The sequence below is a fragment of the Gracilinanus agilis genome, chromosome 2, assembly GCF_016433145.1.
Source record: "Gracilinanus agilis isolate LMUSP501 chromosome 2, AgileGrace, whole genome shotgun sequence".
NCBI classification, from domain to species: Eukaryota; Metazoa; Chordata; class Mammalia; order Didelphimorphia; family Didelphidae; genus Gracilinanus; species Gracilinanus agilis.
This window is the reverse complement of record NC_058131.1, coordinates 525,952,197-525,969,787: the sequence shown is the minus strand read 5'-3', so window position 1 is coordinate 525,969,787 and position 17,591 is coordinate 525,952,197. Positions and strand designations below refer to the sequence as shown.

Genomic DNA, 17,591 nt, shown 5'->3' with positions numbered 1-17,591 from the left:
TTCCTTCCTTCCTTCCTTCCTTCCTTCCTTCCTTCCTTCCTTCCTTCCTTCCTTCCTTCCTTCCTTCCTTCCTTCCTTCCTTCCCTCCCTCCCTCCCTTCCTTCCTTTTTTTTTTCTTTCTACCCTTCTCTGTGCACACACAGCCACCACATCCCAGTTTAGGCCATCATCATCTCTTTCCTAGACTATTGCAATAACCTTCTAATTAGTTTCCCTGCCTTCCTGAAGTCTCTTCCTACTAAAGACCATTCTCTCTTCAGTTCCTAAAGTGATCAGATTAGGTATGATCATGTCACATCCTTATATTCAATATTCCAGTGACTCCTTGTTACCTTCAGGATGAAATAGAAAGTCTTTTGGCATTTAAAATTCTTCAAAACCTTGCCATTTTCTACCTTTCCAATCTTCCTACACTTTATTTATTTACTTCCAACTATTCTATAATCCATATATATTGGCCTTATTGCAATTCCTCACAAGATCCTCTATTTCTTATCTCTGTGACTTTGCACTGATCATTCCCCATACCTGAAATGCTCGAACGCCTCAACTTTCTCTTATAATTTCTGGTTTCCTTCAAGGTTCAGTTAAAAAACCACCTTCTGCAGGAAGCTCTTGCCAGTCCCCTTAGGTGGTAACCCTTCCCCTTCCAGATGACCTTGCATTTATTTTGAATGTTGTAAATATTTGCATTATATTATTTATATCTCCCTCATTAAGATATAAGTTCCTCAAGGGCAGAGCCTATTTTTGCTTTTCTCTGTATCTCCCACACAAGGCCTGGAACATAGTAGGAACTTAATAAGTGTTTCCGGATTAACTGATTGCTGACTGCTTGACTACTGAATGACTATAATTTTTATTTGAAAATTACTGTCCCTCTCAACTTTTGACCAATGTCGCTTTTCCAATATACAATTTGTCTGTTTTCATTATTAGTGTTTCTGTATTTTTATGTGTATGACTCCTAGTTTCATGAATTATTGTTACTATAACTAATCTGATGCACATCTAATACCTTTTACTCAGTGTCTAAATTTAACATCATTATTCTTTAGGTAGAGATGAAGGAGAATTTGTAGTTAGTTAGCAGAAGCCTGTGAAGGGGGGAAAATAAGAATCTTCCAAACATTGGATGATTAAAAACAATCACTTATAGTTACAAAACTTTAAGATAATCTTTGCCTTTTTTTTTAACCACAGAAACTACTAGGCAGCTTTTATTCAACAACTTCACTGAATTTAAGTGATAGAATAGTTTTCTAAATAAGTATATTTCTTCATAGAAAGGGTATGTTGATGCTTTGGTAAGAACATATTCATTAAGCAGATTAAAATCTCTTTTGGCAGGCATCAATTTCATCATATATATTAGGAAATATTCTTTGGAAAGCATTTAACTTTTCCTGCCAAGGTGCAGTCAATACTGTTTCTTACCTCTCTTCCTCCACAACAGAATTTTCTTTTCCTTGTAGATCTAGTGTATTCTCATACAAGAGTTTGTGAGTTTCAATGAAATTCCTCTGTAAGGCTGACATCTGTGCCATGATCTTCTGGCGATGTAGCCTAGCAGCTTCTGCTTTTCTCTTTCGTTCTGCCTTTTCTTTATCCTGCATACTCTGAATTTAAAGAAAAACAGCAACAGAGAATACAGCAGAAACCTGTTATCGTGGAGTTAAATAATGCTGCAGATCAGATCATACCATTAAAGTTGACCTCTCAGTCTAAGAAGTAAAGTGCTGCCCCCTGCTTTTCTTTTTTCTTTTGTGATGAGAGTCTTTATTAGAGCCTGTTTTCTCTCCTTTGGGTATTTATATCATTTTAAAATTAATGAGTCTTTACCTCAATTGTACAGTTAAAGGGCAATATCAACTAAAAAAACTGTAAATAATTTGTCACAAATCAAAAGATCAAATCTAGATGGAGATTGAACATTTAAAGTTCCCACTTTAAAAGCAATTGAGATTTTTTTAAGAAAGGCAATTGACAAGAGCAACTGGACTTTTTTTGGCACTACTCTACTTACTGGTCTTGCTGGAGCATAGTTTTCTTTATTCTACTTAATAAAATCTCACCTTCCTTGATAATAGCCTTATAAACATCATCAATATCATTGTCAAACCACTAAATCAAATGTAAGATTCATAAATTCAATTCACTAGACCCAATACACAACAGATTCTGGAAACCTCAATAAATGTTGTTGGGATATAGCTCTTCCTTCAAGTCTTTCTGGTTCTTATTAAAGAAAAACATTAATAACTTTCTCAAGTACTTCTATACCTCTAAGACAGAATAATAGGAGAAAAAAATTTTAAAGAGTCTCAATATTCATTTATAACTGTACTAAAGTCTCTTGAATATTAAAATATTAAACATCAAAAATGTTCAAGGTCAGGGAAGAAACTAATTAAATTAAAATTATGGTAGAACGATTCAACTTGTTTTGTCTTTATTACCTCATCACTCTTGATAAGTTCTGATCCCGATACAGTTGCTACTGTTAAGCTAGATTTTTCCCTCAGTCGTTTCACTGTATCAAACATCTATGAAGAGAGAATAAAATATAAAAGAAATTATTTGATTGGTATAAATAAGCAAGGAAAATTATCTTATCTTCCTTTAGGCATATGACTCTATGTCATTAACAAAAATGGTTTTTCCCCCATAAAGGCAAATACATTTTAGCTTTTGCCTTTAAAAGGTAGTCAGGGAAAATCTTACATAAATATGACATTTTATGAAATCTACTTAAAATATTTTCATCTTTTAAACTGTTATTGATATCTTTTGTTTTACATCAGCTAAATTTCTCTAAGTAACCAATCAATACATTGAAAAAGGCTGGTACTATATCTAGTGAGTACCACACCCAATGTCCCCTTTGGCAAAGTAGTAGGAGAAGGTGTCATGAAAGTACTTTCAATAGTCACTCTTATCTTTTATTTGACTACAAAGTTATACTGAGGCCAACTCAAATAGAGAAATACAGTCATGAGAGTCCTAAGTATTGCATGGGAGTAGTTACATAGCTCGATGGATAGAACCCTAGGCCTGGAGTCAGAAAAACTTGAGTTCAATGCAGTCTCAGACACTTACCAGCTGTGTGACTCTGGGCAAACCTCTGTTTGTCTTATTCCATTGGAGAAGAAAATGTCAAAGCATTTCAGTATCTTTTGCTAAGAAAATCCCATGGACAGTATGGTCCATGAGGTCATGAAGAGTTAAGACGTGACTGAACAAGTATAGCCTCTTTAAAATGTAAAGCAAGGAAGTAAGATATTTGATTTATTGTTTTAATTTTATTGTTGTTGTTCAGTTGTTTCAGTTTGACTCTTTATGTGACCCCATTTCCTTCTCCGGCTCATTTTACAGATAATGAAACTGAGGCAAATAGGACTTCTCCAGAGTCATAAAACTAGTAAATGTCTGAAGCTGGAATTGAACTCAAATCTTCTTGACTACATCACCTACCTGAATTGTGGTTTAAATCTCAATAGTGATTTCTATTTGAAAATTTCCTATCTTTAAAGGAGAAGAGGTTACTGCATTTCATTCTGTTCTAAAAATGCACTGGATACTAAAAAGATAGGCTAGCAAAGATCCTGTTTGGTGTATATTTTTTTAAATGTGCAAAAGTGAGAACACTTTCAATAAAAGGGATAAATGTTAATGAACTAGAAAGTAGATAAATCCATCATTAGAGGAGGAGATTGCTTAATTCTGGAGGAGAGAGAAGAGCATTGCAGTTAGAAAAATAATGACAAACTAGAGAGAAAGTAAAACTAAAACAAAAAAAATCAATAGAATTTCACTCAAGATATACTTGTTGGACTTTTCTTATCTACCTGCAGTATCCAAGCTATCATGTCCTTTTGAGCCTCCAATTGAGGAATTCCTTTCAGTTTTTCCAAAAGTGTTTGTATATTCTGAACATTCCCAGATGAACTTGCCAAACCTTTTTTCAGGAAGCAAAAGTAGAATTGTACAAATTAACCACACTATATTTGTAATATCTTCAATATAAAGTATACAAAGTATATGCATTAGGTTTTATTTTTATAATTATTGGAGATTATAACAAAGAACCCTTATTGCTTAACACTTCCATTTTCCCCCTACCAAATCTTTTAACAAAGTTAGGATGTAGTAGGATTGACTAATATGTAAAACACACATTTTCTCTTCTTTTGTTCATTTTTTACTGGAGGAGATAACAAAGAATAAAATACAAAAAAAGCAGAAGGGAGAAATTCTATCTATAAAATTTTAAGCTATATTGCTAAATAATCAAAAGTTTGAAATTTAGTACAGGAAATGCTTTTGCTTTATTCTGTCCATTGGTAATTAGTTGATGAATAATAGCCCAATAAAAGAATCAGACTCTCTTTCCTAGTCTTCAACACCTCTATGAAAGAAAGTACCATAACCTTTATTGGAAATGTGTTTCAGTAACTTGAAAAAAACCAGACAAAAGGAATGTATCTAGATTATGAATCTAAAACTTTCCTGCTTAATTAGATTTATACAGTTTTGCTCCCAATCAGTTTAAAAAATATATATTCACTATTACTCTTGCTTCAGAGATGTTTTAAATCTAATTCAAACACATGAATGTCTTCTGCAAAATCTACTACAATACTTTAGGATCTGTGATTCTGCCAGTATGGGTGATCGATCTCTCCACTGACATAGAATGTAGTTACAGTAGGTCTTTCTCATAGCTGTATTTGTAAGTGGTCATAGCTGAAAGATTAATTACTCTTTGGACAATCTAGTCAAATTTAAGTAGGTTGCTTCTTGAACAATAGATTTATAACCCATTATTGAGTCTATACCTGAAGCCTTTTCATTTTAATAGAATGGCCCAATGGTTACCCAGGGTTCTCTAAATACTATAATGAGAAATTTAAATAAGACTTTAGGGAGACCCTTTGCAAATATCTTATAAACAATAATCTTTTGAAGACTGAGATCTTGCTGTACTATATTGATAATGGAATACCAGCTTAGGAGAGAGGAATTTGCTAATTCTAAAACAGATGAGTACTAAAATTGTTGGAAACAGCTAATATGCTCTGCCAAAAAGTGGTGACATGCAAAGAAGGACACAACTCTTATTGTTAAACAGGGCATCAATATACATAATTGTGCATATACATAAATGTGCAAATATCTAGGAATAGAGATATGATATACTTCCTCTGGTTGGGGCAGGAAGAACTACACTACTCTTCCTTTCCTTGATGACTGTTATCACCCCACCTGTAACAATGAGCAGTGCATGGCATTCCTGATTCACTATCTCAGGTGCCATCACTGTGGTATTCTTCTCTTGGACCACATTTCTCCAATTTCCATGAAGTCTATAGCCAGGCATCCAAGTGCAACTACACCTGTAGTCAGAAAGTACTCTGTACTGGTGGTGTCACACACCATATCCCTTTGTTCCCAAATCACTCAAGTATGTTTGTCTCAGATGCAGTTATGGCTAGTTATTTCTCTGATTCCTACTTTGATTCAGAGATTTCTACTTGTAGAAATTATTAAGTGAGCACTAAAGTTTGTAGAGAGAAAAACTATCCAGATAAAGAAGACTAAGTCTTAAGGATTACAATCCTAAAATTTCACTTGAGGCAGAATTTCATGGAAAAATCATAATCAGACATACGTGAAGCTTTATAGTAAAAGTCAAAGGTCACTTCTTCTTCAGGAGCTCTTTGAAGCTGTTGTTTCTCTTCAAGCAGACCCAGAGCAAGAAGATGAAATACCTGAAGAAATGAGTAAAATGAGTAAGGAAGATTTTGAAACTGTACTTCTTTGGTTAAATTTCTTAAAAATTAAGGAGGATTCAGAAAAAAACCAACAACATTGAAACATAAATATAAAGAAATATGGAAAGATCTATACATGGCAAAACAAAGTGGCATAAAGAGAACCAGAACAATGTACATACTGACTACAATAAAACAAAACCCAAAGTAACAGGATTTGAGGCGATTTAGAAAGAGATTAAGAGAAGGCAGTTGTCTATTTTCTGCTCATCTGTTTAGTTCTACATTGTTAAAGGAGAAAGGTTTTATGTAAGATTTTTATTACTTATTTTTATGCTTATTTGATTATTCACCTTTATGTTTTTGTTACAATCAGATGATTAAAAAGTCTATGATAGGGGGCAGCTGGGTAGCTCAGTGAATTGAGAGTCAGGCCTAGAGACGGGAGGTCCTAGGTTCAAAGCCGGCCTCAGACACTTCCCAGCTGTGTGACCCTGGGCAAGTCACCTGACCCCCATTGCCCACCCTTACCACTCTTCCACCAAGGAGCCAACACACAGAAATTAAGGGTTTAAAAATGTTAAAAAAAAAAAAGTCTATGAAAATTTTTAAATGAAAGAAGGATTTAAAGAAATCAGAAATGCACTAATTCATGTCTCTGAAGATAAGCAGAAACACTTGGAAAAAAATAAAAGCACTTTGTACAACAGAAATAAAGACAATTCACGTTTAGATAGTGCTTTAAGAATTACAAAACATTTTCCTCATAGTCCTATGTAACAGTTGGTACAAATATTATTCCACCAATTTTATGGATGAGGATAATGAAGTTCAGTGAGGGAGTATATCTTTTCCATAGTCACATACAGCTAGTAAGGAAAGGTCTGGGATAGGAAAGGTCTTTTGATCAAAAGATCACTATTACTTATACCAGTGATGGGCAAACTATGGCCTGCAGGCCAGATGCAGCCCCCTGAAATGTTCTGTCTGGCTTCGCCACATTATTCCTAATCTGACTAATACAATGAGTAGGATACAATACAGTGAAACTTCAAAAGAGTTGCCTTAGAAACAGACTGACGGATGAGCATTTCCTTTCCTTTGGCCCCCTCTTTAAAAAGTTTGCCCATCACTGACTTATACCATAGTAATGGGGTGCTAAATAAAGGTTATTAGGTAGAAATTGTTAACATGAGACTGTGTTACTAAGGGAAGCTATAAAATCTCCTCTAGCGGTCTTTAAGAATAGCTTAGGTACCCAGCCGAAGAATCATTTAAGTTCAGTCTTATCTGAAAAGCAGACAGCTGGCCTTGAGGACTTTTCTTATGACTACATACAGAGACAGCATTGTCATTATACATACCATTTGGACCATAGCTTCAGTCCATAAGTGACTATCCAGTTCCACTGCCCTACGCAGTATTGTTGTGAGAATGTATATCATGATATCACAGTTGAGAATATTAACCACCTTGCTGAAAGCAGGGCTGAATTCAGGAGGTGGAGGTGGTGGTAGTGCTGGTGGAGAGAAGTCCATATACATGTAAATTTCTATAGTAACAACTCTTTTTATTTCATTACATGATATATAAATATAAGGACATGATGGAACAAAAGTAGGTTTTTATTATATAAAAATTAGAGAAAGCCAGTGTCAAGAAAAGAAATCATGCCTTAGAAAATACACACCTCCTTTAAGCTGCCTGAATGAAGGCTGAATGACTTCCATATACCTACTCTAGCAAAAACCTAAAAACTGTATCAGAAAAAGTCAAGAAATCCAGTAAGTTACATCTTTCACCTCAGAAACATACAAAACATCATAGAGAAGCCCATGGACAATAAGAAAGTAGGCCTAGCAAAATCAGAGCCATTTTAGGCAAAGAAGATATGTGACTAGAGACTGGCTGGAGATGCATACAGTTTAAAAGTTCAAAATTTAAAACATCTGGATGCAACTAGAACGGAGAGCTCCTCTTACAGATCTCCAAAGTGGCTAAAAACTCACAGCAAGAACCTTAAAAGCCATGAAAAACATGGGGCTCAAATAGGAAACCCCAGGCTCTAACACTCTGTTCTCAGGCTCCACAGAAAGGACCTTGAAGATTCAGTGCTCCTTAGGTCAAAGATCCTAGGAAACTTAATTTTACAAATTAGAGGTCAGTGCACAGGCAGAATTAAAAAGAAGTAACTATCCCCCTGAAAAACACAGCTGTGGGTAAAAACCAGACCCCTGGCACAAATCCCTAATTCAGGAACTAAAAACTGAGAGAACCAGCATTAAGTTATTATAAATCTGGAAACCTGAAAAAAGAAATAATAATTTTGTAACAACCCTAAAAAAAAGACTCAAAGGATAAAAAAAATGCACTTTCTACATTTCTAGAAGAAATAAAACAAGTGATTTTTTAAAAAGAAAAAAGAGCTCTGGATGAAAGAATTGGAAAGAGAATAATTTTGAATAGAAAGTGGTAACTTTTACCTAAATAACAAACTCTCTGAAAATTAGGAGGGACCAAACAGAAATCAAATGATTCCATCACAGCAAGAAAAAGTAGGAAAAAAGCAAGATACAAGAGAATGTAACAAAACTGCTATTAAAAACAACTAGCCCATAAAACAGGTCAAGGAAAAATGATCAGAGAATTATCAGAATCCTTGACTACTATGGTAAAGAATGTATACTGTATTTCAAGAAAAAAGAAAACATTAGGAGAGGTTGACAGATGTTTGAATAAACTGTGGCATACAGATATAATAGAAAATAACATAATAAATGACAAAAGAAATGATTTTATAGAACCTGGGGAGTATGAACTAATACAGAATGAAGTAAACAAGATTAGGAGAACAATATCCAAAGACAACAACACTATAAAGAAAACAACTTTGAAGGACTTGAAAATTCTGATCAAAGCAATGACAAACCATGCCTCCAGAGGGTGCGTGATGAAGCATTTAAGCTCTAAATAAAATTCTGAAAGGAAAAAAAGGGAGAGAGAAGCCATTGCTTTGATCACACAAAATGAACTTTCTTTGTTCCCTTCCCTAATGATGTGATCCAAAACTTAAGAGGTGAATAATCAGCAAAAATTTATTTTCCTTTTCCTATGGGCTGCCCAAAATATTCTATCCTCAAACTTTTTAAAAAGGATTTTTATTGTGCTGTCTCACAAAAGCTGGCTCAATTTACTATCTCATTTCTTACCTTCATCCTTGTTTTCTTGCTTTTTCCTTTTCTTCTGCATATGTTCAGCCTGTGAAAGAAAATTGATCTCTAATTACATTATACTAACTACAAAGAATTAATTTTAAACAGGCATGAGAAATATTAGGGCAGTTTTGATTTTTTAATTTCTCAGCATCATTTCCCACATTTATAAAATGAGGGAGTAGAACCTTGAAGCTCTAAGTATAGTTCTAGATGCTGCTCTGGATAAAATACCAAATTATTTCTTAAAAGAAACAAAAATATAAATTTAAATGATATAACATAAACATTGATGTAAAAGGCCAACTCGTAATTCAGGTGAAAGACCTTAATTGGCCACAGGCATTTTGACAACCACTACTGTTTTCTATCAAAATAACTTAACAATCATTAGGTTTGTGTTAACCTCAAAAGTCAAAGAAGTGGTTTAGAAAAGCATTCTTACAGTTTTTTTTTATTATTTGCTCTGAGAAGTCTTATTCTAGTTGAAGAGGGACAGGGGTATGGGCAGGAAGAGAAGAATAGAAGGTGAAGTGCCCCCCCACTACAGACTTCAGTCCTAGGTTGGTGTTAAGTTCCCATCTCACAACAGGCAAAAGAGTAGGAGACTTGAATATCTCTGACCATATCATCCTTGGTATAGTATCACCCTTTAAGTATTTAAAGTCATTGAAAAGATATGATTTCCATTTTAATTAGTAAGGTAGGGGAGGTTTAATGGCACTACAGTCTTTGGGAATGGAACACTGTCTACTGTCAGACTTTTCCAAGTATTAACCAGTGTTGCTGACTTTTTCACCCTCCCCTTTCTCTTTTTCTTTTAAAAAAAATTCTGGTAAAAGTTGGCTTTCAGGTCAACTCTTTTAGGGGATGGAGTGGGGAAAACAGATACATTTAGATAATGTAAAATTAAAAGATATAATAAAAAGGTATTTTTTTAAAAGTCTAGATTACAGGTTCTTAAACTTTCATAATTTGACTACAATAGGAAATTTAGACAAATGGAATCTGTTTTATTAAGCTGACTTTACAATTTTCCTTTTTAGGAATGCAAAAAAAAATCATCTTGCAGAAAACATTTTGCAACTGGTACCATTTAATGACTATGAAAGTTACTAAAATTATTATTGATATCCATTCAATTTTCTTCCATTACTAGAACTTTGCATGGAATAACAACAACAACAAAAACTCAAAGAATCTGTTCTTGGCACAAAAAAGCATAAAACATTCCAGGTTTGTCTGTTGAACTTATAAATTCAGGAAAGAACTAGAAGAACTGAATGCTAATAGTATTCAAAAGAATTCTAGCTCATTGATTTTTAGGATCCATCTTTCTAGACTAATGTATACAAATAGGCTTATTTAAAAAATTGTCCAAAGATATGGCTTTGAGGAGTGTTGTTTTTTAAATAGACAGATTGTCTTGAAGTCTGAGAATGTGATCTGAGATGACAGGCCATGATTTTTTAAATTCACAATTAAAAAATTATAAATGAAAACACAATCAAACAACGACCTCAATATTCATTTGGGAAATATGTTAAATTGTTTTTCAAATATGTTTGGGTGTTTCCTACTCCTCTTCCAAATTGGGGCCCCTTTTTATTATTTAATTTTCTTTAGGAAGAAAAGAGAAAGTAGTAATGTCTCCTGCCTTGTCCTTTAGGTGTTATTTCTTACCTTGCTGTGTTGTGTTTTGGAGTAGTGATAAAAGAACATATTAAATTCTTTCATGCATTCCTCCCTCAGCTCATAAACTCCATGGCCTGATACACCCGGTTTCCTAAACAGATTTAAAATAAGTACATCAACTTTTATGTTTATGAGCCTTACTCTGACAAAATAAAAACTGGAAAAGTAACACAAACTACAAAATGTAATTTAAAACCCTCTAATCATATCCATTTAGTTTATCTGATGGAAAAAAATTTCTATTACAATAGAAAGCCATAGGGAATTATGCATAGAATATGAAAGTAGTAAATACCATTATGCTGAAATCAACAGTTTCAGAGAAATCTGGTAAGACTTGTATAAACTGATATAGAATGATGTGATCAGAACTAGAACAATTTATACAATAATGACACAATATTATAAAGACAAATGATTTGAAAGACTTATGAACTATGATAAATGCAATGACCAAGCATGATTCCAGAGATGCAATGAACTGGGTTGATGAACTCAGGGTGTGGATTTAGATACATATTTTTTGGATGTAGGCAATATAGGAATTTGTTTTGCTTGAATGTGCCAATACAAGAGTTTTGTTTTTCTTTTTTCTTTTTCCAATGGGGAAACAGGGGATGGGAAAAATGAGTTGTCTGTTAATTGGGGAAAAAATTTAAATTAATTAAAAAAAAACACATTCTGTTAAACAATAGTACCCTACATGTAAAATGTTAAGCATGCTATAACTGACATCAGACAATTTTGCTCAAATGTTTTTTAAGAGAAAAGATTCTTCACAAAGTCTCATGCTAATGCTTTACTAAAGAATTATGATCCTGGGCTTACAAAGGCTATACCAGAGGAGAACAAGCTAGAGCAGATGCTACCAAATGCTGGAAAGGCTTTCAATATATTCAGAGTAAAAGACTAGGTCTGCTTTCTGAGCATCTCCCTCCATAAAGGGGCCTTATGAGTAAGATGGATATTTGATGATGAATTCTCTGAACATAACCCAGGAAATAAAGAAAAATTCAAAATGTCCCTCAGTCCTCTGTGGTCCTCTTCTGCTTCTACACTGATATAGACAGAATTACGGAAAAGAAGGCAAAGAGTGCTAAGGATCATATAATTTTTGGATTAACTACTGAGTATATGACTTAGGCAAATGGCTTAACTTCACAGTGGTATCAAATGCTCAGAATCTGTTTGAAAAGTAATTGGGAAATAAATATGTAACAATAAATAAAAAGACAACAAAATATAAATAATGTCAATATGCTACCACAGGGATCCCTATGCATTTGAGTTGACTCTACTATTCTAGGGAGATTCTAAAACTGTATGTCATAGAGAAGGCAATTCTGTCAGGTCTCTCCTGAGCACCCTATACCACTGAAACCACAGGCTAAGGACCTACCCCTACAAAACATCTACTGCTACTCTAAAAGTCAAATATCTGTCTAGGAACCAATGAATAGAAATTCAATTGAAGGAAAAAATTTTGGCATTCTCACTACATATGTTGAGTGGAAAAGAGATGGGCTGGCCATCTTGTAAAAGTGAAGAATAAATAATTTATAACCAAAATGTAATACTGGTTTCCCTAGAATGTCAAAAAGAATGAGAGAAATATCTTTAATACCCTGGGGCAAACCCTAAAGTTGACTGAGAAGTGGACATGGATAGGGACTGCACAGGATGGGAAGTTTTGGATGGGTTATAATCTGCACTGTTGGAGGGAGTTCTCATACTAAAGAAAATACAGATTCACTTAAACAGAAGTAAAAATAAAAACAAAACTTAATAATAAATTATTTCTCTAAAAGAAAAAATATGTCATTGTTCTGGATGCCCAGAGTAAAATGTAAAGAACAAATGGAAGAAAAGTTCCCTAAAGATGATGATGTCCTCCAAATGGTTCTCTTTGAAGATGATATTATGATGATTGCATCAAAGCCAAGAACACTACAAAGACACCTAAGAAAGATCTGCAACTACTTAAAAGTTCATCCTAACAATCTAAACAAGGTAAATGAAGTGGATGAAGTTTGAATGCCTATTGTTAAGACTAGTGGTCTCCAAACCTTTTTGATTCATGCACCTCAAAACCAAAAAATTTTAAGCAAATACGCCTAATATATGTAAATTTATCAACTTATGAATTATATGTTACAAACACACTAAAAACTATGCTATAAAACAATACGTAAAAGAAATTTTTAAAAGATGAAAAAAACAAAGAAAAAGATTTGTTCTTAGAGACAACAAAGAACCACTGGAGTAAAACTGAAGAGAAGAATGACATATTTAAAACCTTAGAAAAATCATTTTTGGAAAATTACTATAGCAGCTTTCACTTGTATGGAAGATGGATTCTGGTGAAGGGACAGAACAATTAGGCGGCCACTTGGAATAATTCAGGTGAGCAGTAACAATGTGAGTAGAAAGGAAGGGCCAGATTTAAGAGATATTAAAGTAGAAACAAAAGGATCTGGCAACTAACCGGATATTGGCTTTACTGAAAGTGAATTATTACTTATGACCCTAGTGACTCTGCATGACTAAAGAAGTAGTGATGCCCTAAACCAAAAAAGGGAAAGTTAAAAAGAGATATGAGTTGGGAGATAATGTAATGAGATCTGCAATGCAGACTTATAACCCATCTATACCTATTCATCCAGTAGAACTTATTCTGTCCCACCAAAACTGAGAAGAGATGGTTTAATGACTACTTCCCAAGCACACTGCCCATCTTCTGATGATCTGAGGGATACTAGATGGATATGCTGTTGATTTCTGTCGGAGTAGAATTTTGCCTATGCAGCTACTGTACTGTTTCTCATGCCCAACTTGCAATTAAATTATAACTGCCCTTGATTGATACCAGAAAGAGATGGAGAAAGGCGGCTAGAAGTTAAAAAGGCATTGTAGGCTAGTGGCAAAAGGAGTGAAGTACTGAATACATGAAAGAATGAGAAAGTATTCACTAAGCACTGAGACTATGCCAAGTACAACAAGTACCAATAGAAAAGTAAGCAGCAAACATTCTATTATGTGATAATATATGTATAATCTATTTAAATTGCTTACCATCTCGGGCAGGGGGTTGGAGGGTGGGAGGGAAAGATTTGGAACTAAAATTTAAGAAAATGAATAATAATAACTGGTAACTGGGGGGGGAATATTACTGAATAATTTTTAAAAGGCCATATTCTAACAGAGGAAAATTGATGATGATGACAATAAAAACATTTATGTAGTACTTCAAGACTTGCAAAGGACTTTATATCATTTTATCTTCTTAATAACCCTAAGAGCCAGGTACTATTGTTATCCTCATTTTACAGATAGAGACAGAAGTTTAGTGACTCTTTGAAGGTTACATACAATTAACAAATGTCTGAGGCTGGTTTTAATTCAGGTTTTTCTGACTCCAGGTCCAAAAACACCTATTGCCTCTGTTAATACATATAATAAGCTTGTTATACAGCATGTCAAATGGAAGGATTCAATTCCTTAGTGTACAATGGCAAAGCAGATGGCCACATATTTTCTTAAATGTCATTTCTATTGATAAAATGTTATTCATTTCTAATGCTAAAACATTTGATCAGGCCAAGGATCTTGGTAGTGAGAACTCTTCCCTGGCTTTTCAGTAGCTCTAATGGGCCTTACTTAGTGAAGAGGATCATATAGTTATTGTTGAAGCTAAGTTGAAAATTGTCTGTTGCTGGAAATATGGGATGAACTCAACTTCCTACCCTCCAATTTGTTGATCAGACATTCCTTGAGTTCAATATCAATGGTTTCCAAAGTTATGACAGTTTCAAACCCATCCATCTTCTAAATTTCTTTTTTACTATTGAGGGTACCACCACTGTTCCTAATATTTTCATTTTCTCATTCTCATAATCAGCTGAAAAAAATGTATTTCTACCTCTACAACACTGCTTCTATCAGTTCTTTTTCTCTATTTTCAAAGCCATTGTGCTAGTTTTAGCTCTTGTTACCTGAACTTTTTTAAAAACTATTTTCATGAGAACAGCTAAGTAACACAGTGGATCAAATGCTAGGTCTGGAGTCAGGAAGCCCTGAATTAAAATTTGGTCTCAGACACTTTCTGGCTATATGACCCTGGGCAAGTCACTTAATTCTGTTTGCCTCAGTTTCCTCATCTGTAAAATGAGCTGAAGGAAATGGCAAACCTTTCCAGTATGCCAAAAAAACTCCAAATGAGGTTATGAATAGTTAGACCTGACTGATATGACTGATTAGCACTATTTTCATGACTATCTCCATATGATAATATTCTGTTGTTGAATAGGATGGGACTGGGACTGGGTCTGGGATGTCACTGATATAGATAGCACTTAAAAAAGAAACTCCCTCTAAAAATGAAAATAAGAAGCAATTTTGCTGAAAGTTATTATCTTAAGAGAAATGGTTAGGACTACTGAGAAGTTAAATGACTTGTTGGGATCACACAACCAGGATATGTCAATGTTGGGAATTGATCTCAGGTCTGTCCACTCCAAATCAGGCTCTCTATACTCTATGCTATGTTGTTAGAGGCTGGAAATAAGCTCTGTATATATAAATTACATTCCCTGTCCTCAGCAAGGTTTCCAGCCACAGGATAAAGAAAGACTGTGAGAAGGAAGAAAGTGAAAAGAGAAGCAGCTACTCTCCATTCCTTCCCAAGTACCTAGGAAAGCACAGATCAAATCATAGGGACTTTATGAGAAAAAATAGTGGAGATAAAATATAAACTTTTTTCAAAAGACAATTATTGTTTTAGTCTATTAGCTGGTCAAGCTTATATATGTGTGATATACACATATATACATAGCTAAAAACTGCCGAATTTTGCTTTTTCCACTAGCATTACAAAATCTTGATATACAGTAAATTTCTAGTTGCTCCTGAGTGTTCAGATTTTCAGACTTCATTCCTGAAAAAACTTCAGCATGATTTCTCAACATTCTTCTGCTTATGTACCCTCTAATAATAACTGAACAGAACTGAACCCTACTTATAGAAAAATGTCCACAGACGAAGAAGACATTTAGAACTAAGAGCCTTTGAAGGGAAGATGGCAATATCTAGGTAAATATGACGTATGCTTACAGAAATCTTGTTTTGGAAGTTGAATCTCAGAAAGGCCTCACATGAATCACACACACACACACACACACACACACACACACACACACACAGGGACTCAGAAAAGAGCTCACAGTTAGGCAATATGACAGATTTTCATCCATCTCCCATCTCCTAACTAACCTGCAAACCCATACACTCTTCTCAAAAAAATACTTCAAGAATAACTTAATTTGCAGTTTCCTAAAGTTTCTATTATAAACTCTTTATAGAAATAAATCAGAGTAAATTCATTGTAATGGCAGTGCCCATTTCAAATAAGCCAGGGAAGGAATTTTTTTAATTCACAAAAGATATTTTTCTTTCGCCAAGAGCTAAGCAAAATAATATTTATTGGGTTAACCAGGTTTTAAAAAAAAGAAACAATGGAAATGCTAGAGAAGTGTACCACAATTATAATATCGCTATTTATTTCTAAATATCAGTTTGTGTTGTTCAGTTACCCTTAGGTGTTTGCAGATTAGATTCTATTTTTAAACTCCCTGAAATTATTTTTCATTATACAATAAGAGCCCTACAATTGGAACTAAAATTATTTGGAAATATGGATCATCAGGCTGGACCTACAGGCCATATGTAAGGAATACTTATAAGATTTCACTCTTATCACTTCCAAGAAGAATCAGTCAGAATCAAATGAAATTGGCCATTTTTTCTAAGAATCCTTTCCAGTAACCCTACAAATATCCCTTCTTTTTGTCATTCTAACTTTCTGAAGTCCAAGCACTATAGTTTCCTTGGATGCCTTTATGTTGTCATCTCAAAAGAACCTATTCTTGTTCTTAGTTGGCAAGCAACTTGTCTATTAAGACTTGCTGGATATAGGCCCCCTACCCCAACCTTCATCCCATTAAAGATCTCTCTAATAGTGTACATTTATTAAATAACTAACAATCTCCATCAGCCTTGCCTCTTGCCTTTGGATGCCTTAAAGCTGTGTTGGCAAAGACATGGCACATGTGCCCTGGCATGCTGGAGGGGACAGCTATGTTCCTCCTCTCCACTGTGCCTGAGGACATTTTTTTTGTGTGACCTACCCTCTCTGCCCAGTGGCCCCATGTGAGCACTTCCTCCTTTTACTCTCTGGGGTAATGTGGGAGGCTCATAGGCACCTTGAAAGTGCAGTTTGAGTACACAGTCTCTAAAAGGTTTGCCAATACTGCCACAAAGCATAATTAACTAAAAATATATCTTGCCTCAGGGAGTATTTACATTTGAAAAGAAAGTTTTTGAACATGAAAATGGTTTTAAACTCAAAGGAACCATGCTATAATGGAGAAATACTAGGCTCCCACTACATAGTAAATTATAACTACAGAATCATTGTGTTCTGTGTTTAAGACTTAACATCATTTGGCTTTGCTGTGATCTTAATAGAGATAAGTAAAAAAATACCTTTCTCAAAAATTTTGTAGTAAGATCTTTTTTTTTTAAATAAAATGGTCCCTAGGCTTCTAATAATGTTGAATAATCTTTTAAATTCTTGTCTGTGTGCTTGGAAATAAATATTTCAGAGAACTACAATTCTAAAAGTTCAGATAAGCATTTTTTTTAGCTTGTACAAAGTATATAAATAGGAAAGATGCATGCTGGAAGTAAAGATGGTGGAATAAGGAATTCTTAGCTTGCCAAAACCCTCTAAACCAGTAATTCCCAAAGTGGGCGCTACTGTCCCCTGGTGGGTGCTGCAGCGATCCAGGGGAGTGGTGATGGCCACAGGTGCATTTATCTTTCCTATTAATTGCTATAAAATTAAAAAAAATTA

The 17,591-nt window shown here is 34.3% G+C and overlaps 1 protein-coding gene across 1 annotated transcript in view; it reads right to left on the bottom strand.

The window, feature by feature from the left end:
• Positions 1 to 17,591, bottom strand: part of UBR1 (ubiquitin protein ligase E3 component n-recognin 1) — a 147,486-nt gene that overhangs the window by 51,909 nt on the left and 77,986 nt on the right. The window contains exons 23-29 of the mRNA XM_044660018.1: positions 10,670 to 10,772; positions 8,984 to 9,032; positions 7,139 to 7,293; positions 5,672 to 5,771; positions 3,849 to 3,958; positions 2,460 to 2,546; positions 1,438 to 1,619 (exon numbers count right to left, since the gene is read on the bottom strand). Of these exons, the coding sequence (XP_044515953.1) occupies positions 1,438 to 1,619; positions 2,460 to 2,546; positions 3,849 to 3,958; positions 5,672 to 5,771; positions 7,139 to 7,293; positions 8,984 to 9,032; positions 10,670 to 10,772 (786 nt within the window). The remainder of the gene's footprint in view (positions 1 to 1,437; positions 1,620 to 2,459; positions 2,547 to 3,848; positions 3,959 to 5,671; positions 5,772 to 7,138; positions 7,294 to 8,983; positions 9,033 to 10,669; positions 10,773 to 17,591) is intronic.